At 56.2% G+C, this 27,284-nt stretch overlaps 1 protein-coding gene across 1 annotated transcript; it reads left to right on the forward strand.

The window, feature by feature from the left end:
* RAB43 (RAB43, member RAS oncogene family) lies at window positions 1–27,249 on the forward strand. Its single transcript, XM_060307679.2, has 3 exons — window positions 1–330; window positions 21,046–21,229; window positions 23,623–27,249. The coding sequence occupies exons 1-3, from the start codon at window positions 133–135 to the stop codon at window positions 23,871–23,873; spliced, it is 633 nt and encodes a 210-aa protein (XP_060163662.1). The 5' UTR covers window positions 1–132; the 3' UTR covers window positions 23,874–27,249.
* Window positions 27,250–27,284: the final 35 nt, after the last annotated feature.

The following is a 27,284-nucleotide window of genomic DNA, read 5'->3' on the forward strand; positions in this document are numbered from 1 at the left end:
CGGGGCGGCCGGCGGGCGGTGGCGCCCCTTCCCCAGGTGTTGCGGCGCTTCCACGTCGCCAGGCGGCCCGCGGCTTGCGCGAGCCCAGGCCGCCCCAGCGTCCGGAGCGCCGGCCCTTGGGCTCCCGCGGCCATGGCGGGGCCGGGCCCGGGGGACCCGGACGAGCAGTACGATTTCCTGTTCAAGCTGGTGCTGGTGGGCGACGCGAGCGTGGGGAAGACGTGCGTGGTGCAGCGCTTCAAGACAGGCGTCTTCTCCGAGCGCCAGGGCAGCACCATCGGCGTGGACTTCACCATGAAGACGCTGGAGATCCAGGGCCAGCGGGTCAAGGTGGGAGGCCCGGCTCGGGGCCGCCGTGCAGCCGGGCCCCATGGCGCTAGGGGTCGGCCAGGGCCCTGGAGGGTCTCCCCGGAGGGGTCGGGGTCGGGGGCCGCGGCGAGCACCCGACTGGTCCTTGGGGGCTGGGGTCCCCTCTGGCCCCCTGTCCGAGCAGGCCTGGGCCTGGGCGTTGGCGCCGGCCTCTGGGCGCAGAGCGCGGGCCTCGGGGCGCTGGGGTGCGCGTGCTGGGGGGAGTGCGGAGGAGAGGCCCTGCCCTCCGAGCTACACGCTGGGGGACTTTGCTCCAGAATAGCGTCTCCGGTGCCTGGCGGCAGAGCGCCTCGGGTGCGGGCACGGGGGGCGCCTGGCAGGCCTACCCCCGCCCCACCGCGGTCGAGGGCCCCAGCTCGGCCCTCGGGGGGGGGACCCCAGGCAGAAAGGGACACCCCCACGACTAGGAGGGACCAGGAAGTAGTTGCTTCTAGGACCGGAGGGCCAAAACTTTTTGTCAGAATTTCCGGCCTGGCCACGCCTCCCTGCAGTCTCTTTGTGGACCTGGTGGTGGAACTTTACTCGGCCGGGGCGGCCCGGGTCCCCTCCCCCAGCTGCAGCCCGATAGGAACTGAAAACTTCACGGGCCCCGGAAGGTGGGGGAGAGGACCGAGGTTTGGCAGTGGCTCCGCACTAAACCGGCAGGATGTGGCTGCCACAGAGTCCTGGCAGTGGTCAGATAACTAATATTTGTGATTAGTGAATCAGTTTCTTAACCTGGGTGTCCGCTCTCCCGAACGGAGTGAGAGACCATTGTTCTTGCTCGGGAACTTAACTGAACTGCGCCGGACGGAAATCCTTTGCCCTCTTTGGTGGATCTGAGTTCCCACCGACTCCGGGACGGCTCCTAAGAGCCCTGGGCGGGGCAGCACAGGGCCAGGGCATCTCCTGGTATCTCCGTGTTTTCAGGTGGCGCCGGGTGATTGAGTCCCGTGAGCCCCGATACTGTGGCACCGGGCCTCCCTGGGCTGCTGTGGGCCTGCTACCGGTTGGCTTTTGGCAGGATGCTTAGCTCTTTATTTCTGCAAAATTGGGATAATTTCTCCCTTCCGACCCAGCATGGAGAAAACGTCAGCCAAAAGCCTTTCCATGCACACGGTGCCTTTGGAGTTGATGTGACAGGGGAAGCGGAAACTCCCTGCCAGAAGGGTTGCTTTTTTTTTCTTTTCTTTTTTTAACAGTCTTTTGGGTTTCTGTGTGTTTTGAATCTCCTTAGGATAGGAAAAAAGAACAAGGTGTGGCAGGCAGCTTTGAGTCATTATTCGGGACCACCCTTTGGAGCAGGTGGCGAGGGAAGGCTGTGGGATGGGGTCCACGGATAAGTCTGTGCCCTGAGACGCTGCCAACAGCCACGGGGAAGTGGCGAGTTGAAGGATAGGCGTAAACAATCGGGCTGCCTGCTCCCGCTCCCCTCCCTTCCCCCTCTCCTCCCCTCCCCTCCCCCTCCCCTCCCCTTTCCCCTTCCCCTTCCCCTCCCCTTTCCCCTTCCCCCTCCTCTCCCCTTCCCCCTCCTCTCCCTTTCCCCTCCTCTCCGCTTCCCCATCCTCTCCCCTTTCCCCTCCTCTCCCCTTTCCCTCCCCTTTCCCTCCCTCCCCTTTCCCTCCCCTTTCCCTCCCTCCCCTTCCCCTCCCCTTTCCCTCCCTCCCCTTCCCCTCCCCTTTCCCCTCCCCTCCCCCTTTCCCCTCCCCTCCCCCTTTCCCCTCCCCTCCCCCTTTCCCCTCCCCTCCCCCTTTCCCCTTCCCCCTCCTCTCCCCTTCCCCCTCCCCTCCCCTCCCCTCCCCTCCCCTTCCCCCTCCCCTCCCCTTCCCCCTCCCCTCCCCTTCCCCTCCCCTCCCCCTTCCCCCTCCCCTCCCCCTTCCCCCCTCCCCTCCCCTTCCCCTCCCCTCCCTTCCCTCCCCTCCCCTCCCTTTTCCCTTCCCCTCCCCTCCCCTTCCCCCTCCCCTCTCCTTCCCCCTCCCCTCCCCTTCCCCCTCCCCTCTCCTTACCCCTCCCCTCCCCTTCCCCCTCCCCTCCCCTTCCCCCTCCCCCCTCCCCTCCCCTTCCCCCTCCCCTTCCCCCTCCCCTTCCCCCTCCCCTCCCCTTCCCCCTCCCCTCCCCTTTCCCCACTCCCGGTGCTGATGGTGGTCAAGGAGGGGCTGGGTGTTCCTGTTTACCTGGCGAGATAACCTGTGCAGGAGCCCTGGGTGCACTGTGTACCGAGCACAGGTTATGCAATGCAGGGCAGGCACTTCGAGATTTCTTTTCCTGCTAGTCACCTTCAGATTGTTCTACTTGGGAGGCAGCCCGGTGGTTCTGGGATCAGGAGAGCAGTGTAGGCATGGTAACCCCCCTAAGAGTTAACAGCGGCCACCCCTCTCAAGAGTCTGATGTGTGCCAGCTGTTTTACAGATGTGTTCTTGTGATTAACCCCACCTCACACGGGGCAGGCAGGCTTCCCCAGGCACACAGCTGGGAAGTGACAGACGTGCAAGTTTTCTTCCAGCTTTTCGGACTCCAGGGCGTTGGGGTCTTTCCCTACACCAGACTGCTGCTTCTGATTGCATGGAGTGGGAAAGCCTGTGCAAGTATTTACTTCTTGATCTTGCAGCCAGAGAATCCTGAGGCCCAGGCACTGAAGAGGCTGTGAATTGCAGTTGGGTGGGTTGGGTGAGAGGACAGCCTCCCTGGCCCTGGGTGCTGGGCTCTTGGGACTCAGCGGGGGCAGGTCATTTTTCCTCACCCATAAACTATCTCTGGGGTGTCTTCCAGCAATGTGATTTTAAAGAAATCAAGTTTATTGAAGTTCAGCTGACACACAGTAAATGTGCCTCATTTCAGGTGTCGAGTTCTGTGAACCTTGACAAACCTATGCAGTCCTGTCACCACCACCACATTCAGAGCATAGATTCCTTCCATCAACCCGGAAAGTTCTCCCGTGTCCCTTTGTGTCAGTGTCCTCCCTTCACCCCAGGCCCTGGCAACCACTGAGCTCTTTTCTGTCCCTATAGTTTCAACATTGTGGTTTTTAACTGGAACCTTTGAGGAACCAGAGTTTGTCGTCGTTGTTTCTGCAGAAAGCATGTTCACATCAGGGATTGAGTTTAAAACCTTCCCAGGCCTGTCTGGGGTCCAGCAAAGCATCCAGCAGGATCTCAAAGCCGCCGGTCCTGTGCTTGCTGGCTCTTGTTAGCTCTTGAGGAACCTCAGAGAGAGATCACCTAGCGCTTTTCCAGCTGCTCTGTGCTTGGGGAGCTGCGGACTGAAGCGGGGAGGCCGAGAGACCGCAGGGTCAGAAGGGCCTTAACTAGCTTACTTTTATCCAGTTTTATATTGAGGTTCCGCATGTCCTTGACTGAAGAGTTCTGCTGCTAAAAAAATTAAAAGTGGGGAACATCACAGATTGAATTAAATCCCTTTATTTCTATAGTCACTTTCTCTTGCGACCAGAATGACATCCCAACAGCTGACCTGGAGAGCTGGGCCCCTGTCTGCCTCGGCCACTTCATCTCCCTGCCTCTGCCCCACACTCAGTCCCCAGCCTCACTGGCCCTTTCTGTCCTTCCAACATGCCTGCCTCAGGCCCTTTGCATCTGCTGCCCTGCCTGCCACATTCCACCCCCAGATCCCCATGTAACAGCTGCTTCATCATTCGGCTGTCACTGCACAGGCCACCTCTTCAGAGAGGCCTTCCCTGACCTCCCAGCCCCTCCGTCCCATTACGGGGTAGGTTCATAGCATTTACCAGGACTTGACATTCCCTTGTTTGTGGTTCTCTCCCGTACAGTTTCTGCTCCTTGAAAGTGGACACCGCCTTGCGTACCTGTGAATCCCCACACCTACAATAGTGTCAGACACACGGTGCTCACTACCTGTGTGTTCATTGATTTTTATTTATAGGGAGGAAGCTGAGGCCACAATAAAGGAAGTGACCGACACGCCCAAGGCCCCACACAAGTCAGTGGCAAAACCAGGCTTTGAACCCAGGGTCTCCCTGGCTCCTAGTTGCAGCGCCTATTTTTACACTTGACTACCCTTCTGAGTCCCTCTCAGTTCGTAACGATGACCCTGAGATCTGCATGTTAATGACTCTAGCGAAAAGACAACTGTGGTCACCGCACTTGGAGAGAAGCGAATGGAGTTGGGCATTTTCTAGATTTTCAGGAATGAGGGTGGAAACCCCAAGGAGTTTCAGGGTGCTGTCAGCTAACAGAGCAACAGGCAGCCCTGGGCAGCTCCCGTAGCAGCCCTGCTGGTGGGAAGGCTCTGGCCGTGGCGTGGGCCCCCGGGCGGCCCTGTGTGAGTTCACTGGGCTCTAGCTGTGCAGGCTGAAGCTGGGGGCAACTCTGGGAGCTGCTGGTGTCTCAGCGGTGATGTCTCTGCAGGAGAACCCTGGACTAGGTGTCCAAAGGTCTGTTGCAACCTCATCCTAGCCCTGGCCAGTTCCTTGTCCCTTCTTGGAGCCGCGGGCTTCGTCCTTTTTGAAATGGAACGAATGATCTTTGCTCTGCCTACTTCTCAGGGTTGTTGGATGGCTATGGACATGCTCAAAATAGTTAAAAATTCCCCTTGTATGTTTTTGGATAATTCATCCACATGGTTCAGAATTTCAAAATTTCAAAGACATAAAAGGGCGTACCGTAAAAAAAAACAACCACCCTCCTTTCCATTTCTGACGCCCTGTAAGAGAAGGCAGACAATGCTACCCATCTCTTGTCTATCTTGAAAGTGCTATTGTGAATAAAACCAAAGAATTACAAACATAAGAGATTATTTGATTGTTGCTGTTGTTAGCATTTTCCTCCCTAGGGATTATTATTAGGATTATTTCTTAACCTGCCCCTCCCCACCTCCCCATCCCCCGGGAAATCTCAGCCATCTCAGCCGGTTCTAAATCCTGAACACATCCGAGTTCTGCTCACCCACCCTTATCTGGGACGACACAAAGACCTGTTATGTAAACTGGTCTGTGCACCTCACAGGGGACGCGCACGCGGGTTGGCCCTGAACAGCTGCGCCCCTTTATTCGGCCTTCTGTCGGGGTCACTGTCCCCATGCTGGGAAGGCAGCCAGGGTCCTCCCACACAGAGCTCAGTCTCTGCCCTGGGGCCCGGGCTCCACGTTGCGGGACCTTGCGCTCCATCGCTCTCCTGGTCCGAAAGTGCTTCTTTTTTTTGTTGTTGTTGCGGAGCACAGGCTCCGGACGCGCAGGCTCAGCAGCCATGGGCCAAGGGCCCAGCCGCTCCGCGGCACGTGGGATCTTCCCAGACCGTGGCACAAATCCGTGTCCCCTGCATCGGCAGGCGGACTCTCAACCACTGCGCCACCAGGGAAGCCCAAGAAATCTGTTCTTGATGTCGGTGACAATCATCCTCATGGCAAAACGAACCTGCCTCCTGAGGTTTCTGCCAGTTCCGAGGCAGCACGTGCTGTGGGAAATGGTGGAAAGGGGGCCAGTGGTAGAGCCTCGGGCCCCAGGTCACAATCTTGGCTTTGCCGCCTGGGGCACGTCGCATCACCGCTCCTGATCTGTTCATCTGTCAACCCCGAGCTTAAGGACCTGACGCACAGCAGAGCATCAGCAGGTGGGAGCTGACACGGGCGTGGGTCCCCAGAGAGAGATGGTGGCCTGGGGCTCGGGAGGCTCAGCTTCTCAGCCTGGCTGCCCAGCTGCCCTCGTGTACCGATCTGCTTCCCCAGCTATGAAATGAAGGCAGAATCCCCATGTCCGTGCCGTGGAGGGCCGCTGTGTGTGAAAAGGCGAGCCCACTGGGGTCACAGGGGGGTGGCATCGCCCAGACCGGGCCTTCTCACAGCTCAGGGCCTCCACCTGCCTCCTTTCTTTGCTTCCATCCCTTTGGTGTTTCGGCCTGTTTGCGTTTTCCTTCCTTCTGTCAGCCCTGTGTGGCCCTTGCAGAGAGGCTTTGGGCGTGAGGGATCGTGAAGCTTAGTAGTAAGGGGGCAGCCCTCCCTCCCTGAGTCCCCCATCTCCTGAGTTGTCACCACTGTTCTCGTGCTCTGTTCTGCCTGGTCCTTGCAGCCACCCGGTGAGACCCCATTTCACAGACGGGGAGATGAAGGCCATGTGCGGCAGGTCTGAACCAGAACCTTGCCTGCCAGCTCCTCGTGTGGCGCCTTTTCCTCATTGCTGTTCACGCCCTCTACCACTACCAGCCGCCACACGCACGTGTGTGAGCTCATGCGCACGCAGGCGCACACAGACACGTGCATGAACACACGCGTGGAAAGGTTTGGGACCAATGTGAAGTCTGGGCCGTCGTGTATCACTTGCATTTTACATTTTCTTACATTTTGATTAGCGGGGTCACATCAACATACTGATGCCATCTGCTTGCTAAACAAATCCTTATTAATTCAGATTAGTTGGCAGAAGTGGTGCTTATGGCCAGTGTGAACAAAAGAAAGCGCCTGCCTTCTAGAATGGCCTACGTAATGCTGTTTTTTTTTTTTTTTATAAATTTATTTATTTATTTTTGGCTGCGTTGGGTCTTCGTCGCTGCACGCGGGCTTTCTCTAGTTGCGGTGAGCAGGGGCTACTCTTTGTTGCGGTGCGTGGGCTTCTCATTGCGGTGGCTTCTCTTGTTGTGAAGCACGGGCTCTAGGCGCGCGGGCTTCAGTAGTTGTGGCTTGCGGGCTCTGGAGTAGGCTCAGTAGTTGTGGCACACTAGCTTAGTTGCCTCGCAGCATGTGGGATCTTCCCGGACCAGGGCTCGAACCCGTGTCTCCTGCATTGGCAGGTGGATTCTTAACCACTGCGCCACCAGGGAAGCCCCGTAATGCTGTTTTATTGAACGTACAGCCAGTGCTGGTAGGTAGAGGCGTCTGCAACCTGCTCTGGGGATGTAGTGAGTCAGGACCGTTAGTCACTAGCAGCGCCTTTCTCCGTGGGTTACATACGCATCCCCTCCCTTCTTACCTGTCCTGCTTGGCCTTGCAGGCCTCCCTCTCCTACCCCAGGAAGAGGTCAGGGTAGCCCTAGACCAGGTATGTGACTTTCCACACAGGTTGTTTAAAAGGCAACAACCTGGAGCTTAGATGTGTCGCTAGGACCTGTCCCTCTCAAAGTGGTCTCCTTGGGAAATTGCATAAGTATTTCCGGATGTGGGATCACAGGGTGGGTCTGATGACTCAGAAGGGTCAGAGGCCACTGGAGCAGAGCCTGCCACGCTGTCAGGAGGCCTTTGGTCCCAGATGAGATCTGACTGTGAAAGCAGAGTCCAGGCTCACGTCAGGCCGGGCCTTGCCCGAGGGCAGTCGCCATGTGTGGGTGACAAGGTTCATCCTGATCCCAGAGGCCTGCAGCGGTGACCTCCACCTCACGCGGACAGTCGGCGGGTCATTTCCCTAACGCATGTCAGTTTCCTTGGGCGCCATGTGAGGAGGCTGGACCACATCACTGAGGGATTCCATTTTCCTTGAGGAAAGTTCCTTGTAGTTTCAAGCCAGGTAGTCCCCACCTCTGCCTTTTTTTATGTCTGAGCAGTGTAAAAATCAGATTTTTTTTTTAATTAAAAATACTCTGTTTATATTTTTCAGTGAAGCACTTTTATTGTTTTGGTTTAACTTGTTTTTTGCTCTCGGGTTTTAAATCTGTAGTGGGGACACGAACAGTGGATGATTTCATGATGAAAAAAGTGGATCACAGGATAAACTTCAGTTTGCCAGCTATGAATTGTATCTGCCATGTTTGCATTACAGATGAAATACATGGGAAAAATCAACCTTAATATTGAAATCACAAGGTAAATACCTCAATGTAAACCCCAGCTCTGCGGTCTGCATCAGGTTATTTTCCCCAGAATAAGCTCTTGACCAGTATTGGCTGAATGAAGGAGCGAGTGAGGGAGAGGGCGGGGCGGGGGGCGGGGAGAGGCGGAGGGGCATGTCTGCGCTGGAGGTGGGTCCGGAAGCTCAGCTTGCAGAGTGGGGTCCATGCAAGAGCCGGGGAGATGGAAGGCCCCCGTGTGCTAGGATGCCTGGGGCAGTTTGCTCTGTGTGTGTGTACGTGTGTATGTACATCAACACGTTATTGTTTTGCTTTACGTAAGTCAGCCTTACCTGACCATCCTGTCCAAAGTAGTACTCCACCAAGTTCCTTTTTAAAAAAATCTTTATTGAGATATAATTCATATACTGTGACTTCCCCCATTTAAAGTGTGCAATTCAGTGTTTTTTCCTGTTGTTTTGAATACTCACCAGGGTCAACTTTAGGATATTTTCATCACCCAGACAGGAGCCTGGTAGCTATCAGCAGTCATGCCTGTTCCACTCTCCCCCAGCCCATCTCTGTGGAGCTGCCCCTTCTGGACACACGTGTACATGGAACCACACACTGTCGCGGGGTCCTTGGGTCATGTTTTTGAGGTCTGAGTTACTTTTCATCCCTCCCTCGCCCTGCTTAGTTTTTCTTCCTAGCACTCCATCCACCCCCAAGTCACACTCACCGTGTCGTTCTGTGCGTCTGCACCTGACACTGTGCCTTCCCCGTGTGTCCTGGCAGGTGAGTAAAGCACTCTCTCCAGGTGATGGGATATTCCCATTCATCCTCTGTGAACTCAGTAGGTGTAGTCAATGTGAAAAGTCCCGTGTTCCTGAAGCTCTGTGGGATTTGCTTGTGTTGCTTCGATTCATTCCTTCTTGTCCTTCTCCCTGTTCTCTGGAGGTTGCGCAGGGCGGGAGCTGGGCTTAGGGTCTGGCCTCTGTAGTGACAGCGTGTTCTGCTGTGCTGTGTTCTGGCAGCCCGTGCCCCACCTTCCAGATCCCTGATTTACTTTTCAGCTGCCTCTATTCCGATGTTCATTTCATCTTTTAGTTTCTGTATTCTGACAGTTACGTTTTTCGTTTCCAAGATCTCCAGTTGGTACTTTTTCCCATCAGTAAGATTTTCATTCTCAGGATATTATGAACGCTTCTGTTCTTCCCAATTTTTCACTATGAAAAAGTTTAAAAATATAGGAAAGTTGGAAGGATAACATAGTGAGCCCCATATATGCTCTACATAGATTTAACCATTGCTTGTCTTTTGCTGAATTTGCCTTATCTTTTTGTATGTGTAATATAAATTTTTTTATTTGAAAGTAAGTTGCAGATAGCATGATACTCCACCCCTGGATACCTCGACATACAGCTTTTGAGAATAAGCACAGTGTGTTATCATACCTAAGCAAATCATTGTTTCTATCAGCATCTACTTAGTCCATTTTTAAGTTTCCCCAACTTCCTCCAAAATGTCTTTTATAGAGTTTTCCCCCTTGAGCTGGAGTCCAGTGTGGGTTTAGTCCAGAACGATGCCTCACTTCTGTTTTGATGACTGTTGTTTTTTAAGAGTCGCCTTCTGGATTTGTCTCCCGTTTCCCTCGTGGTGTCTTTTCCCTTCTTCCTCTATCCTTTGTATTTTCTGTAAGCTGGAGGTTGAGTTTAGAGGTTCAGAGACACTCGGGTAGAAGGGTTTTGGCGAGAATGACTCACGGGTAATGTTTGCACCCACACTGCCCCACGGCAGGCGGGACGTGATGAAGGTCCCCCGCTGGAGGTGAGGCCAAGCTTGATCTCCACTCACATTTATTGTTAAAGATTCCTTTTTGCTCCATTTTCCTTTGTTTCTTGGGTTATAATTTAAGAGCCAGGGCCTTGAGCTGGCCTCTTCTCTCTGGAGCAACAGACAAGTTAAGTGAGATGAAAAGGGAAAAACACCTGAAACTTAGAAGGTGCTCTGTCGAGCTTAACTGTGGTTGTTGGCTGGAAGTTTCCATGTGACACCCAGGACAGAAACTGCACGTCAGTGGGTTCAGGGTTTGTTCTGTGAGTACCTCCTCTCTCCCAGGTGCTGTTCTGAGTACCTACAAAAGGAAGACACATGAGATGTGTCCCTGTGCCTCGGAGCTCACGTCTGGCTGGGGCGACAGACGTGCAAGCACCTAAGTAGCATGAGTGCCGTCCATGCTGCTGCTGCAGGGGCTGAACTGCCAAACCAGGAACCGAATCATGCGGCCTTACAAGCACACGTGTGTTTACTGTGGCCATAGCAGGACCAGATATCTGAAATTCGGACGGTTCCTGCTCGGGTGCCGTGCTGTCACGGGGCTGCTTGCCTGGTGCCCAGGACACAGACGATGCGCAGTCCTCTTCCCGGGCTTGGAGCTGGGCGTTGAAGGAGGACAGTTCCCAGTGAGGAAAGACAGGGGCTGTGCTCCAGGGCCGTGTTCGTGTGCAGCCCCGCAAGCAGGAGAGGGCCTGGTGTTCATCCAGTCAGGGGAAGTGGGGCCCCGTGGGGCGTGGGAGCCGCCTTCCGGTCATGCTGGAAGGTATGCTCTGGGCCAACGAGCGAATGGGTTGGCTTTGTCTGATGCTGGGTGGTGGCCCAGCCGCAAGTCCTGGTCCGGGTGCTGCGACCCCTGCTCTTGACCTCCCTGGGGGGCACAGACTGCTGCCTGACGTCCTGCCTGGGTTTCGTCCCCATGTACCCCATTGTGCCTGAAGGGGCTACAAGCAGGTAAGAGGCCACCTGTGAGTCCCACCTTGGTCGCCAGCACAGGGCCACCAGCTCCCCAGGCCCTCCTCGCTGCACCGGGAGCTCGGGCTGCCCACATCCCCCATGGGCGGAGGCTGGGCCTTTCTTCCCGGCAGGACTTAAGGACAGGCTGACTGATTCCTGCAGGAGGAGGGGGTTTCATGAAAAAAGCACAGGACGTGGTCTGTGGAGGAGCCGTGCACACAGCGAAGGGCACAGGTTTCAGAGTCAGACTGAGCTCTCCTTTCCTGTGCCCTGGGACCCGTCTTGTAAAAGGCTCTGAGATGCACCTGCAGGGCTGCCTGAGGATGGAATGTACCGAGACAGGGAGCTCCGGCACAGTCAGCCTGGAGGGGCTCACAGCGCGTCTGTCACCTTCATCACCTGGGTTCCCACCACTGTTCCCAAGATGCTGGAGGTGAAACACAGATGCCAGGTAGCCATCTGATCACCCTTGGTCCCCCGGCTGGCGGAGCAGGGCGGGGAACCAGGGGTCCCGCCTCCCTTCTTCCAGTGGTGGTAGCTCTACAGGGAGAGCTGCATGGTGACAAGGGACACAGAAAGTTGCCTCTGACGCTGGGATCCTGAGCAGTCGGGGCGGGAGGAACCTGGGCCCAGGAATCCGTCCGCAGCCCTTGTCAGCCGCTGGGAGGCGCGTCTGTGTCAGGTCCGCGCGGCCCCTGTCCAGTGTTGCTGCCCCGGTTCTCCTCACTTAGGCTCCATCCCCTCCTGCCTGTCTCACCCGCTAACACATTGGAGGTTTTGCAGGGTCTTACCGTCGCTTCTGGCAGTGCACCTGCCTCTCGGCCGAGGCTTGTTTTCAAGCCAGGGGCTGAGCTCTTCCCTGAGGACTGAGGCAGAAGTGACAGCGGCTGGCCGGGGAGTAGCTTGCAGACCACCTCCTGGTTCAGACTCCCCACATTCCGAGACACGATGAACAGCAGCATGGGGGCTCATATTTGGGTCTCTCCAACCAGTTTTTGGAGTTTTGTCTTGAGAACTAATTTTTCCAAAGTCCCTTTCTGGTATGAAGAAGCAAGGAACTTCCCACTGCCGGCCTCATCCTGTGGGAGAAAGGCTGTTCAGATAAAATCCTCTTCTGTTTCCATCGGGAGGGATGGTGCTGGACAAAGGTTCTGGGACCTGAATCGCCAACTGTGAAGTTGATTTTATTTACTAGGTTTATTTAACCTACTAAGCAGAATTGACTTCCCACTGGGACACATGGGAACCCTCTCTGGAGAGCAGCCCTTGCCCCGCCAGCCTCATCTCGCTCCCACTGGCCTGACCGCAGGACCTGCCCTCAGAGGGCTTCCTTCCCGGTCAGGCGCCTGCTCTGCGCCAGGTTGCAAAGGAATGAGATGGGGTCTGTCCCCACCAGAGCCCGTTCTGTGTTTTATTTGTTATTTAATTTTTGGCTGCGTTGGGTCTTCGTTTTTGCACGCGGGGCTTTCTCTGGTTGCGGCGAGCGGGGGCTAGTCTTCATTGCGGTGCGTGGGGTTCTCATTGTGGTGGCTTCTCTTTTTGCGGAGCACAGGCTCTAGGCGCGTGGGCTTCAGTAGTTGGGGCGCACGGGTTTCAGTAGTTGTGGCTTGCGGGCTCTACAGTACAGGCTCAGTAGTTGTGGCTCACAGGCTTAGTTGCTCCACAGCATGTGGGATCTTCCCAGACCAGGGATTGAATCCGTGTCCCGTGCATTGGCAGGTGGGTTCTTAACCACTGCGCCACCAGGGAAGTCTCCAGAGCCCGTTCTTGATGGCGAGAGGCAGAGTTACAAACCAGGAGCCCCGCACATACAGCCCTGGGCCAGTTCCCACCGTGAACCGTTTCGTTTGGCCTGCTCAGTGGTGATTTGCTGGTTTGTTTTTTATTGAATTTTGCTTTAGGCAGGATATCCTTTTCTGTCACCTTGCTGCATTTTATGTTCCCTTCCTGGCCCCCAAAGGCACCCAAGTTTGGGACAGGTGACATCCTCTGTGGTGTATGCTGTCATAGAGGCAAGAGTAAAGGGCTGTGGACCACGAAGAAAAGAAAGCTGAGTCCGCTTGGTGTGGGGCCTAGGCCTGTGCATCGGGGAAGCTCCACTGACCAGGTGACCTTGAACTGGGGCCCTGACGGTTAGGTAGGACTTCACCAAAAGGTCAAGAGGAATGCAGTCTATCCTAGAAAAGGAGATAATGGCAAAATGGTAACACCCTTCATGGGTGTGGGGACCCAGAGGGACAGTGTTAACTGGGAGGTGTTAGGTGTGGAGCTTAGAAGGGAAAATAGCCTCGTCCCTCACCTCGATACCGTACTTCCCCTTGAAATTCCCACCCCACAGGTCTGAAACTCACCTGACTGACCCCTGCAGAGCTGGAGGGGGGCAGCTGCCCTCTCCCGGGCATCCGTGCTCTGGGAGCCCTTTTCCATCCTGGCCGGGCCTCAGTCCTACCCTCTGTGCCCCAAAGATGCTTCCGGACTTCACTCTGGGTACCAGCAGGCCAGAGAATTTCCCCCAAAGTCAGATGAGACAGGCTGGCTGGGAAGGTCGGAGAAACTGGCGATGTGCCCGGTGGGAGGTGGGTGGCAGGTGGGCGTCGGGGAGGGGGCTCGGGTGTGATCCGTGAACGAGGCCCCCGTCTGTCTGTCCAGTGAGTGCAGGTGGAGAACTTCCAGGTGGGGAAGGAGGTGGGCGGGGGTGGTGGCTTCAATTTGGCAGGCAGGTGCTCGTCCAGCCGATGGACCGTGTATTCATCGAGCACCTTCTACCTGGCTTATGCAGAAAGCCAGCCAGACACAGCCCCTGCCCTCAAGAGTCCCACGTGAGGTAGGGACAGTAAACATTTAAGAAGTGTGCGTGCACGCCTGTGTCCAGCCAGGCGGTGCAGAGGCTGAGGCCGGGCCGTGGGGTGCGGGGCTGGGATGGCGAGGGTCTGGGACGAGCGTTTCAGGCAGGGGCCTTGATGCGACCTCCCGGGAGCTGGGCACGCGGGGTGGGCGACGGCAGGAAGTCGGGGCCTGTGGGGCCTGCAGGCGATGCGGAGGGCTCGGACGATGCACTTGAGGGTGGAGGCCGGAGAGCGGAGGGGCTGCAGGATCTCAGCCGGGTTCTGGCGGCTCCACAGTGGCTGCTGTGTGGGGCGTGGGCCGGGCGCTGGGCGGGTGGAGGCCGTCCGCAGGGAGCCTGGCGCCGGCTTGGCTGTGATGCGTGTGAAGGAGCGGGAAACGCAGAGCAGAGGGGCCTCCACACCCGTGATTTCCTGGGCGCTGGGCTCCTGCCGAGGTCTGTGCTGGGGAGCAGGCAGGCAGATGGGCTCGGACCCAGCACGACGTCGAGATGCCTTCCTCGGCCAGTCACTGCACCTCCAGAGCCGGCTTTCTCCTCTGTGACGTGGGGCTCACGGTCTCTGCCCACAGCCCCGTGAGACCCTGGGCGAGGCCGGCACCCGCCGCGGGTCCCCGCACTACCCCTGCACAGGTCCCCACTGCGTCCACGCGGCACTTCTGCTCTGGTTTCTAATTTTCTTTTTTTAAGTTTTTGGCTGAGTAGTTGTGGTGCACGGGCCTAGTTGCTCCACGGCATGTGGGATCTTCCCGGACCAGGGATCGAACCCGTGTCCCCCGCAATGGCAGGCGGACTCCTAACCACTGCGCCACCAGGGAAGTCCCTGCTCTGGTTTCTAAGGCAGAGCCCGGGCCTGTGCTGCCCAGGAGATGGCTCAGGACGGTGCTGCTCTGCTCGTCTGGGTCTCCGGTAGCTCAGGTGTCTGATAAGCCTCATTAACCTTCTCACCAGCCTCCCTGGGGCCCTGCCTGGTGGAGGAGCTGTGCTTAGCTGCCCGGAAAGCGGGGCCGCTCCCAGCCTGCCTTCACCCAGCTCTTGGAACACAGCGGGCATTCGGGCCAAGCCATAGGGCCGCCTCTGGAGGACCGTCCTCCACCCAGCAGCCGGCAGCTTTACAGACATAAGTCGGGGCACGTCCCGGCTTTGCCTGGGCTCCCTGAGGACAGCCGTAGGCAAGAGTGTGCGCGGAGCTCATCTGTTTCTAGAACAGAGAAGGGAGGAAAGGCTGTGGAGGCTGCATTCTCATGTTGGTCCCTCTGTGGACAAGTGGGGCTTGATCGGGCCCGGCATCCCCTGCCCTGCACTGGCTGAGTGTCCGTCCATAGGCTGGCGGGTCCCTCTCATCTGGGTCACGAGTCCCGAGTGCTCGGTGGTTTCCAGCGGGCCTCCCGGGCTAGGATCAGGGAGGCTCGAAGGCTGTTTCTGTGCTTGGCTGGTTACTGTGACAATGGCTAGAGCACAGGGTGCTGCTGAGACACGTGAAGTGGAATGAGAGGCGTCTGATACACATCCCCTGCTTCGGACGATCTGCCCCCGTCTCCCACCACGGTGAAGTAACACCCACCTTAGGCCGTGGCTCCGGCACCGCCGACGGCCTCGCCTTCCGGGGTGCTGCTTTGCTGCCATCTGGCCACGCCGCCCTTGCTGTGTTTCCATCGTGGCAGACAGGCTCTGTCCTGCCTCTGGGCCTTTGTCCCCTGCGCCTGACCACTGTCCCCACGACTGGCAGGAGCCTCAGCCCAGGGGCCACCTTCTGTGACCACGCTGGGAGGTGCTGTCCGGGGAGGCCCTCCCGTTATCTTTGCTTTCTTCAGGGTGCTCGTCCCCCCTCTCTGCAAGCGTCCCACTGGCCTTCTTCTCCTCTGCCTCCTTTTAACTGGAAAGGGAACTCTGTTCCTGTTTCACCCCCTGCAGCGTTGCCAGTCCTTCCAGCAGGGGCTGGGACATGGCTGACGTTCAGTTCGTTCTGAATGAACAAATGTGTGGCCGTGCACACAGCCCGCTGTGCCTTTCTTTGAGCCCTTTACGTGTTCCACTTTGCATTAAAGCTCCTTGGCGTGTATTAAAAACGCCAGCCCCAGATGATGCCAGCTCAGTAATACCGTTAAGGGGACGCGTTTATCCAGCCCCTTCTCTGCGCTCGGCTCTGAGCACACTTGAGTCTATCATTCACCCTTACGGCACCTTTTTTGACAGATGAAAAGTGAATTAGGTTTTAGCCTGCAGACACCAAGGTGGGAAGTGACGGGACTGGTTCAGCATCTCAGGCTGCCGGGCCCGAGCACTGACCCTGCTTTTCTCTTCCCCTGGCTCTGATGTGGGGAAGTAGGATGAGAGTATTACCAGTCATGAGAAGGACCTACTTTCCAAAAATATTTCCTCCATTACTGTCCAGATTTCACGAGTTGGTTGACCCAGATACCGTAATCTGTAGCTATTGTGTTGGGTTTTTATTTTTAATTGTTATCGGTTACACTTGTGTATGATGGTTCAACAACGCTTGGTCTCCGGATACTCCCCTCTGCCCCCAGCCTCTAGGGTCAACCACTTCCGGCTCTTCTCTGTTTCTCCTTCTCTTGCTTGTGTTGCTACCCCTCCTCCCCCAGGTACACGCATCATCTATTGACTTCCTGCTTTGGAAGGTGAGGGTTTAACTCTCAGCACTACCCTAGCCCCCATCACACACACGCACGCGTGTGCACGCACGCACACGCACACACACAGACACACACTTTGCATCCTCCCAGTAGAGGTGTGTGGTAATGTTGATTAGATCAGCATTAAGTTCCTTTCAGTTCTATTCGCAAAACATAGCCCCAATTTGATCACTTCTCCCTAACTTCACTGCTACGACTGTCGTCTTTTACCTGGATTATGGCTACAGCCGTCCAACTGAGCTCCCCGTTTCTGTCCTTCCTCTTTTTTTTTGGCTGCGCGGCTTGCGAGATCCTAGCTCCATGACCAGGGATTGAACCCGCGCCCTCAGCAGTGAACCCATGGAATCCTAACTACTGGATCACCAGGGAATTCCCTGTCCTTGCTCTCTTTTGATCTGTTGTCCATACAGTAGTCAGAGTGATCCTGTTTAAAAATAAATTTGATTGGCTCAAAACTCCCTGGCTTCCCCTTCACTCACGGTGAAGGACAAAGTTCTTGCTGTGGTCTCCAGGGCACTGCATGATCTGGCCCAATTCCTCAGTCATCCCTCATTTCTCTCTCCCTTTTCACTCTGCTCCCAGCACACTGATCTTCGTGCACCAGTCAAGTCTCTGCCTCAGGGCCTTTGCACTTGCTCTCTCTCTCTCCCTGGAATGCTTGTCTCGCAGGCATCTGCACAGCTAGCTAACTTTCTTCAGATCTTTACCCAACTGTTATCTCAATGAGGCCTTCCTATCTAAAACGTCATTCCTCACCATACTTGATAACTTCTTCCCCGGCTTGTTTTTTCCATCTTATCACTATCTAGCATACTGATTATTGTATTACTTATTTTATGATATTTTATTTATATTCTGTATTTCCATATAAACAAATATATATCCATATTATTATCTCACTTAGCATCTGTCTCCTGCCCTAGACTGTAAGCTTGAGCCCAGGAATTTGCATCTGCTTCCTCTGCTCTCTCTGGTACCTAGAACGTAGAGCAGGTGTCCAGTAAGCGCTGTTGAAATGGCTGAATGAACACATTTTGGTTAGTGAGAGCTGTTCACGGCTGAGCCATGTAGCACTATCTTTCATATAGTGGTGGTCGTGATCATCTTGTTTCTGCGTGGGGTCTATGTATGTACCATTAACTCGGCTCCAAATCCTCCCCTAAGGGGCACACTCACCCTCTCCATCTACCCCACATACTGTGTGATTGTCCCCGCAATGTCTTGCTGCCTCTCAGTTCCATCTTCTTGAAGAAGTCTCTCCCAGGAAGTTCTTAATTTCTGTTTTAGATTTTCTGTGGCTAGAGGAATATCCTGTGACTAGAGAATATTCTTCTTACAGAAGAATACAATCTTTTGAGATTCACGGAGGCTTATCTTAATATTTAAGATCTTATTTAATCAAAGATTAACTACTTGGTATATTGATGTGTCTTCAAGTTCACGGATTCTTTTTTTCTGTCTCCATTCTGCCGCTAAGCTCATCAAATGAATTTCCCACTTACTGTACTTTTCAGTTCTAGAATCTTGACCCTCTTAAAATATGTTTTTAGAAATAATTTCCGTTTCTCTAACTGAAATTCCCGATTTGCCCACTTAGAGTGACATTTTGCTCCAGTTCTTCGAACATATTTTCCTTTAATTCTCTAATTATATTTAAAATAACTGCTTTAAAGTCTTTGTCTACTAACTCCAATACTTGGGCCATTTTGGCCTCATTTTCTATTGACTGCTTTTCTCTCTTGGGGTCAAATTGTATTTTTTTTTTTTTTTGCATGTTTAGCAGGTTTTTAATTGTATACTGGAAATACTGGTTGATACTGGCTAGTGACTCTGCATCGTGTTGGAAGGGCACTGATTCATGTCCTAGTAGTCAATTCAGTGACTGACTGATCACCTTGAACCTGTGTGGCTTGTCTTCATGTCCTGTTAGGGCAGAGAGATGCAAGTCTGACAGTGTTTCTCTAGCCTTTCGCCTTGACAGAACACGGCCTCCAAACCTGAGAGCTTGGTTTAGGGTTTCTTGGGCAGGTGTCGGGAGGCCTGCCTCTTGCCATGGTCCTCACTCGTAGGGCACAGCCTTCCTGATGTCTCAGCTCAATATCTGGGTCCTTCGCAAGGTCCTAAGGAGGCCTCTTCCCCGTGGCTGGGTTGGAAGATCCCCCAGCACTGTTCAGCCTCCACCTCTGGTGTGTTCTCACCCCCGGAGGAGCCGCTGTCTGGTTAGAACCCGGGAGCCTCACCCTGTGCGCGGAGCCCGCGGGCTAGGACCCACCAGGGACCCCCCCGCCCCCTCATCGCTCCTCATTCCAGTCCCACCAGCTGCTCCAGGCTCCATGCCCTGCTTGGAGTCTAGCCCCCTGTCCTGTGGTCAGAAGACCGTCCTGAGTAGAGTGCTGGCAATCGTGAGGCGCCTTCCATGAGTTTTGTTTCTTTCAAGGACTAGGGTCTCGTGCTGTGTGGTTTACATCCTGAAAACAGCAGCCTCCCGTGTTTTTCTCAGTCTCCCGGTTGTTTAAGGAGGGAGGTCTCGACGGCCACTAGATACTCTTCCGGAACTGGAGGCTCCCGACCGGCCCCGCATCCTGGCTTGCGGCTTGGCTGCTGTCTCGGGATCTCCCTACCACCCGGGGTTTCCCTTCGCCTCTCTTTTGAGTTGAATTCTCCTTCTGGATCCCTCATTTTCTTCGTGTTGGTTGATTTCAGCAGCTTCCTTAGAAAGGGTGGCAGGAAGGTAAATTTTTTGAGGTCCCTATGTCTGAAAATGCCTTTGGTAAACCATCGCACTTGACTCAGTGATTAGGTGGAGAATTCTAGGCTGGAAATTATTTTCCCTTGTAATTTTAGGCATCGTTTCATTGAGTGTCTAATGCAATATGGGTCTTTCCTGTGAAGCCTTCAAACCCGTTTTTCCTTTCTCTCTTTTGTTTTCCCTGCAACTTTTTAGGGTCCTTTCTTCTTCCTCACTGTTCTTGAGTTCCCAAGGCCAAGTGTCTTGTGTGGGTCTGTTTTCCTCCACTGTGTACTTAGTGGGCCTTTTCAATCAGTTCTGGGGAATTTTCTTGAAGCATTTCTTTGATTTTACTATTCTTTTTTTCCAAAACTCTTACTATCCTGACGGTGGACCTTCTAGGCTGGCTCCACAATTCCTTTTCTCTCTTTTCCATCTCTTTGCATTTTTTTCCCCTACTTGGAAATTCTTCAAGTTTATCTTCCAACGCTTACGTTGCATTTTTCATTTATGTTATATTTTTAATTTTCAAGAGCTCGTTTTTCCTTTCCGAATGTTCCCTCTACTTAAAATAAGAGTGTTCTTTTATCATTTCATGGACCTTTTCTTATCTCTGATGATTATTTTGGAGATTGTTTTGAGAAACTCTGCCTAGTTTCTATTTCCGCCAACTTGCCTTTTCCCGTGTCTGCTTGGCCTCTGTGTTTGATGCTCCCCTCTGGGGTGTGGAGGGGAGTCCTAGGTCGTCTGGATCCCAGGCTGGTGTGGTGCCGAGGTCCCGCCTTTCGCGTCACCCCTGCGTGAGCTGTGCCCCGGGGCCTGCTTCCTGGAGCCTCTCACCCTGCGGAGCAAATGGGACGTCTCAGGCGGGGAGTTTGGTTTGGCGAGTCGTGGCCCAGAGTGCATCAACCGGTGGACCCCTCTTGTGAGGCCCAGGAAGAGGTGGTCACCTCCACAGTGCCAGGGCCAGAAGCCCTGCCGGCAGGAACTGTCTGAGGCCTCTGGGTCTGTCCCCACCCTGGACGCCCCTTGAGAACGGGATAGAGAGGCACCCAGAGTGCTTGTGCCAGTGGAGGAGGGTGGATGGCCTGCGGCTCAGGATGTCACCTTCAGGGCCCCGAGCACCTGTGGTCTGCGGAGCAGAGAAGGCAGGCCCTGAGCCGCTGAGAGCCCTGGACCCGCCCATTCTGGTGCCCTCCGCGGCGCAGCCTCCTGGCCCGGGCACAGTGACCATCCAGGTTGACCCCTGGCCCAGCTTCCGCCGCCCTACCTGGGGTCTCTGCCGCCATCCTGCTGCTGCTGCTGCTGGAAGCCAGGGATGCTCCCGCCCCGCCGGGCGCCCATCCAGGCAGGCCCGGCAGTGGCCCTGATGGGTGCTGGTGCAGTGAGGACCTGGGCGGGAGGAGGGTTGGGACCGGGGTTAGGGTTAGCAGGCTGCGCCAGCTGATGGCAGAGGCCGCCTGAGAGGAGCCTCCCCGGGCCGTCCCTGCCCAGCGTGAGCATCTTCCCTGGCGCCGCTGAGGCAGAACAGAGAGCCCGAGTGCTGGGGGCCTCCCGACGGTGGGGGCAGCGGGCACTCACGGCCCAGAGGGGCAGGCAGTAGACATGGCGCCAGCAGTGAGCCTGGTGTCCAGGGCAGAGAGGATTCAGGGTCCAGTGTGCTTCCCGCCACGGTGCAGAACCCACCCCCTTGTCCTGGGACTCTGGAGGTGGAAACGGGGCTGCCCGCCTCCACGTTGCTCCCCCCGTCCTGCTCAGGCCGCTGAGTTGCCTTCCAAGGGCTCAGAAGGCCTCTCCGCTCTGTCCACCTTCTGGCCCGTCCTACGTGGGGCCTGCCGAGCTGTGGCCGGTGGCCTGCCCCCGGAAGCAGCACTTTGGGAGTGGGTCTGGGGGCTCGGCCTCCCCGTCCCCTGCGCTCGGCTGCACCCCCGGGTTCACGGGACCCCTGTTCCTTTAGCTGCAGATCTGGGACACGGCTGGCCAGGAGCGCTTCCGCACCATCACCCAGAGCTACTACCGCAGCGCCAACGGGGCCATCCTGGCATACGACATCACCAAGAGGAGCTCCTTCCTGTCGGTGCCTCACTGGATCGAGGACGTGAGGAAGTACGCGGGCTCCAACATCGTGCAGCTGCTCATCGGTGAGCGGGGGCCCCTGCGGTCCACCCGTCTGTCTGTCTGTCTCAGTCTCTCTCTCCTTTCTAAACAAAGGGCAAACAGAGCACAGAGAGGGCTGAGCTTGGCCAGGTAGGAGCAGAGCCAGGACCATGATCTAGAAAATTCGGGGACTTCCCTGTTGGTCCGGTGGTTAAGACTCTGAGCTTCCACTGCAGGGGGCACGGGTTCGATCCCGGCTCAGGGGACTGAGATCCCACGTGCCACGAGGCGCGGCCAAAAAAAAAGAAACTTCGGATCCTGCTAATCACTTGTAAAGTCAGTCAAAGTGGAAATGAGACGACGCAGGCCAGGAAGCGGTCGCCACGCGGCCGCACCTTGGTCCAGGCTAGTTCGGTCTTCATCATGTGTGTTCTCGTAACCCTGCCTGCTCCTCATGTGTCAGGGACGGGGCCGAGGGTCAGAAAAGTGAAGTCATTTATCCCGTCCACATAGCCCGTGAGCATGTAAACGTGGCTGATCGTGATTCAGTGGCCTGCTCTGTCGACCACCCTGCAGGGAGTGCTTCTCAGGTGTCCACGCCCCTCCCAGCCACTCTGAAGTCTTGGTGGAGGGCAGACGCCGGCACCACCCGCAGAGCATCTCACTCGGGAGCACTGGGTGGGCCCATGCATGTGCATTTCTAACAAGTTCCCGGGTGACACAGTAATCCCACTTTGAGAACCGCCGCTGCAGGGGGTGCCGTGGCCTCCATTTTACCTTTCCCTCCTGCATAAACTTCTCGGGCCTGGATTCAAGAAGCTTTGGACCATGTGTGTGGTCCCTGGGGTGCTCGTCCCAACAGTCAGGCTGATTCCTCTAAGGTGAGCGAGTGCAGATGGGCCTGGACTGGGGTGTGGGTGTTCTAGGCGGACTGGACTCCCTGGGCAGGAAGGGAGTCCTCCCTACGTGGCCTGATGCTCCCCTTTCATCCAGGACTTTTTTTTTTTAGTTTTTTATTTTTTTGGCCACGCCGCTCGGCTCGCAGGATCTTAGTTCCCTGACCAGGGATCGAACCAGGGCCCCCTGCAGTGGAAGCGCAAAGTCCTAACCACTGGACTGCCAGGGAATTCCCAATCCAGGACTTTTAAAAGAAAACATTCTATCATAGAGCACTCTATACAAGGACATAAAAGGAATAGCGTAACAAACCCCAGATTCAGCAGAGCCGGCAAGTCCTGTCCACGGTCATTTCAGCCCTCGGCCCCTCCCCCAACCTCATATTATTTTGAGGCAAACCCCAACACCAAATGATTTCATTTGCAAATGTTCCAGCATGAATCTATAAAAGATACAAACACTTAAAAATATATAATAACAGTACGCTTTTCACATTTAAAACGTACTGACATCTCCTAATACAATCAACTTAGCTGATCTGGGGTCAGATTTATAATTGCTCATAAATATCACATGTGGTTTTCTTTTCAGTTTGTTGAAATCAGGATCCAAATAAGCTCCTAACATTGAAATTGGTTGCTGCATTGTTTAAGGTTACCAAAGAAACTGTAGATTTTTTTTTTCTTTTTTTTTGGCCATTCTGCGTGGCTTGTGGGACCTTAGATCCCCGACGCGGGATTGAACCTGGGCCCTGGCAGTGAAGGCAACAAGCCATAACCACTAGACCGCCAGGGAAGTCCCTAGATCATCATAGATGCTTATCTATTTTTTTGTCCCTATAATCAGATTATAAAAGTCAATCACTTAGAGACTTAAAAAAAATTCTTGTAGAAATTGGACCAAGGAGCAATTGACCAGATTATTCAAAACATAATGAAACATCTCATACCTCGTGGGAGAAGGAAAGGTGTGCTCTCAGGGGCAGCTGTAATCTGTGCTCTCGTTACCAGCAAAGCAAAATAATCAAAACCCACAATCTTACAGAGAACTAAAAAATTCCAAAGGAAAACATGAGAGCATAAATAATCCGAAAAATGACAAAATTTTAGCCAAAAAAAAATAGCAAGGCCAGATTTCTTTAACTTCAGCATTGGTGGAGTGCCCGCTAGGTGCTAGCTTGTGTCCACTGTGTCATTTAATGTCTGCTCTGCAGAAGGTGGCCTCGTAGATGAGGGGTTGAGACTCAGAGATGGAGTGAGTTACCCGAGCGTCACACAGCAGGTGACAGGAAGCTGGCGTCTCTACCCAGGTCTTCTTCCAGCTCTAAGCACCGTGTTCTTTTCACCAAACCTTCCCGCTTCTATTTCTTAGGAAAAAGCAGTAAAATGCACAGGCCCCTGGCAAAGATAAGGAAGAGATGAGATGAGGGACTAAAGGATGGGATAAGAGCATTAAAGATAGACTCTCCCGGCTCGCTGCCTTTAGCTGTAGCCGCGCCCACCTGGGCCCTGGGCCTCACCACTGCCCCACCTCCCCGCAGGGAACAAGTCGGACCTCAGGGAGCTGAGGGAGGTGCCGCTGGCCGAGGCGCAGAGCCTGGCAGAGCACCACGACATCCTGTGCGCCATCGAGACGTCGGCCAAGGACTCGAGCAACGTGGAGGAGGCCTTCGTGAGGGTGGCCACGGAGCTGGTCATGCGGCACGGGGGCCCTCTGCTCAGCGAGAAGGGCACTGACCACATCCAGCTGGACAGCAAGGACGTCGGAGAGAGCTGGGGCTGCGGGTGCTGACCGGGGTGCAGGGCAGGCAGGCGGGGCTGCCCCACCTCCTCCCGCCCTGTGGTCTCCTCGCCCAGCTGAGGCCTGGCCTCCCGGGGGCCAGCCAGATAAAGGCCTGGAATTACCCCGCCTGTGGCCTGGATGCTTGATGGGAGCACTGCCCTCCAGGAAGGAAGAAGCAGGATTCCTCCCACGGGAGGCCCTGTTGGCACAGGGTAGGGTGTGGGGCCCTTCCTGCCAGCCAGCTGCTGTCCCCGCCACACGCGGCACGTCCCAGGACTGGCGCGAGCCCAGCGGTGTGGACCTTGGCCCAGGGGCTGGGAGTGGGCCTCCCGGGCTACACGCTGCCTGGTTAGGACCGTTTCACACGAGGCCGCAGCAGGGTGTTGCTTTCCAGGGATGTGGCCGGAGCTCCGGGTCCTCCCAGGGCATTCCAGGGCCTCCTGTGCAGGAGCAACAGCCCAGCAGACTCAGTCCTGAGCTTCGTCCCGGGGTTTCCCTACCTCCCTCCTTCCTTCAAGGCCAGCTCCTGCCTCAGCCGGGCCTCCCTCTCCCATTTCCATGGAGCTTCTCCTTTTCACCCGGACAACGGTGGGTCACGGCCCACAGCGCTCGTCTGCTGGCTTGGGGCCCAAAGTTTTGCCACTCAGGTTGCAAAAGCAGTGAATCCTTTAGCTCTGGCTCTCGGAAGCTGGGGGTTAGTGGGAATGAGATAGGAGTGCGGACATTTAAGGGAAAAGTAAACGCTCGCACCCCTGAGCCCATCCTGTCCCACCTGACTTGCAGAGATCCTTCGTGCCACGTTCAGAGTGCCAGCTCCCCCGCCGCTCCCAGACCAGCTTAGAGAGTTTCCCGCACAGAAAAGGGGAGGCCCCGGCAGGCCTGGGTCTGGGCCCACCCACTCTAATGGTCTCTGCATATGCTGGACACTGAGGTTAGACAGCAGGGCACCAGGGTCACTGGGGCCCTTGGAAGCAGCACCGTTTTCTGGTTACAGCTCAGAGGAGCGCAGGGACTGGACTGGGGGAGCAGGTGGTCTTCCCAGGCCAATCCCAGTCGCTCCCATCAGTCCAGTTCAGCCCTGCAGGCCCCCCGCCCCAGTGTGGGGCCCCAGGAAATCAGCTGCTCTCAGAGCCATGGGCGAGGCCACATCAGGGAGACACAGCCCAGGGCCCCTGAGAGCCCAGAGGTGCCGCACAGCTGCAGTCGGGCTCCCTGCCTTCCATCCCAGCACCTGGTCTGCGTCACACCCTCCCAGGCAGGCCTGGACACAGAGCAGGAAGTCAGACCTTGCCAGGCAGCCCCAGGAGGCGGGTCAGGCAGGGCTGCTGGCCCTTCCAGCCGCGGAGGCTGAGCCTGGTCCTGGAGGGGAAGGACGCTGGCCTGGACGGGCCAGGAGCTGCTGAGCAGGGGTCAGCCCGCTGTCGGCCGAGTGGGCTGGCAAGTGGGAGCAAGAAGGCTGCCTGGCTTCCCTCCCCCGTCCCTGCTAATGGGATGGGGCCCAGCCCCTCCACCTGCACTGAGGGGTTCCCCAGAGAGGGGCCCCCTTCAGGCCAAGGGCAGAGGTCCTCCAGCCCCATGACCTCTCTGCAGGGGGCTGATGTTTGGGCAGAGCTGGGTGTTCAGTCCAGGCCCAGCTGGGAGAGAAGTCTCACGAAGACTGCCTTGCACAGACCTGCTGCTCTGGGGGGTGGGGTGCACGCAAGGAGCAGCGGCCGGGACTGCGCCCCAGTTCCAGCGAGCACAGGTACTGACCCCGGGCCCAGGGCTGCCTCACAGGGCTTAGGGAAGGAGGGAGGCCCCCAGCTCACCTCCTCCAGAAGGAGCCCTGCCGGGCTGCCGGCAGAATCCGGCAGTCCGCATCCAGGGTGCACAGGTACAGGAAACACCGGTGACGGGCTCACCTGCCACCTTGGGCTGTGAGCCATCCCCCTACTCCTGTGCCCGGAACCCTGCACAGGGGAGGTGGCCTCACGGTGGCCCTTCCTCACCCAGAACCAAGGAAGCAGCACTTCACTCTCTCCTTTCACAATCCCAGGGCCCAGTGGGTCTCCTGCCACCCATCCTCCACACGGAGCAGCCTCGCTCCAGGGCTGTAGCCTAGAACTCAGGGGTCATTTCGGGCTCCCCACTTTCTCCCCCACCCTACAACCGTGCCTCCGGCCCCTCTGCCCAGATGGGCCCCATCCCCGCCCCCCGGATGCCTCCCTGACCTCCTTGGCCTGGGCTTCCACCAGCCCAGGCACCATCCTGCTGCTGTGAGGGGGGCAGCTATGAAAGGTCCCTCCCCCATCCTGACACTTTCCAGTCGCCCCTGGGCCCTCGGGATGTCCATCCTCACGCGGGTGTCCAAGGCCTCACACAGCTCCGTTCCTTCTCCCCTGCACCGTCTTGCCCACAGGAGCAGCTTCTGTCCAGGCAGACCCCTTCCTGCCCTGCCCACCTTACCGACCCTGCCCTTGAATACGTGCCATTTAGAATCCCACAGATGACCAGCTGGTCCTTTGCTCATCGTACCCCCTGGCAAGAATGCGTTCCTTCCCTACCCACCCTTGGCCTGCGAGGTTCCCGTCCTGGGCTGAAGCCATTTCCTACGGAGGCTTCCCGTCCTCCGTCTCAGAGCCAAATGCTAGCGCTCAGGGCCTCCCTGGGCACACTGCTGGCTGCCTGCTCTGGGGTGCCCTGGCAGGTAGGGGCCTCACTACCTCTCTGGGCCTAAGTCCTCTGTCAGATGGGCCCGGACGGATGGACTTGGCCAAGGGACAACGGGGAAGTGTGTAAGACAGCACGGCCCCGCCTCTTCCCTCTCCCAGGGCCTCTTCCTTTGTTTATAAGTTACCCAAGAACAGGAGCAGGTGAGATCAGGGGTCAGGGGCCAGGAGGGGAAGCCCGGCAGGAGGGCCAGGAAGTGTCCCAGCCATCGGGCGGAGGAGGGCGGTCTGTGGCCTGGGCTGAAGGACCAGAGGAAGGCTGGTGTTTTATACTCCCGGGAGGGGGACAAGCAAGGGACAGGGATCCTGACTCCTGAGCCAGAGAGGTGGGCCCGGTCCAGAGGGCGGGTGGGTGTTGGGGTGGAGCTCAAGGACACAGGCCCCAGCAGGCGTGAAGCTGGAGGAAATTCCTAATTCACATTGAATGCAGTTACTTCTCCCCGGAGGGCTGCCGAGGCTGGGGCCTCAGAGACCTCTGAGCCTGCACCTGGGCTGGGGTGGGGAGGGCCTCAGCCCAAGGATGCCATTGCATTTGGGGATTTTTCACATTGCCTATTTATGAATATATAAATCTTTATAGCGAATCTATTTTTTAAAACATGGAAAAGTTGCCTTTATGGAGACTTAGCAGAGCCAGAGTGTACGCATTCCTAAACTATTAAACGTTTCTGTAACGAGCCGGCAGCGCCCAGACTGGTTCTCTTGGCTTGGA

The sequence above is a fragment of the Globicephala melas genome, chromosome 11, assembly GCF_963455315.2.
Source record: "Globicephala melas chromosome 11, mGloMel1.2, whole genome shotgun sequence".
In the NCBI taxonomy this organism is placed as follows: Eukaryota; Metazoa; Chordata; class Mammalia; order Artiodactyla; family Delphinidae; genus Globicephala; species Globicephala melas.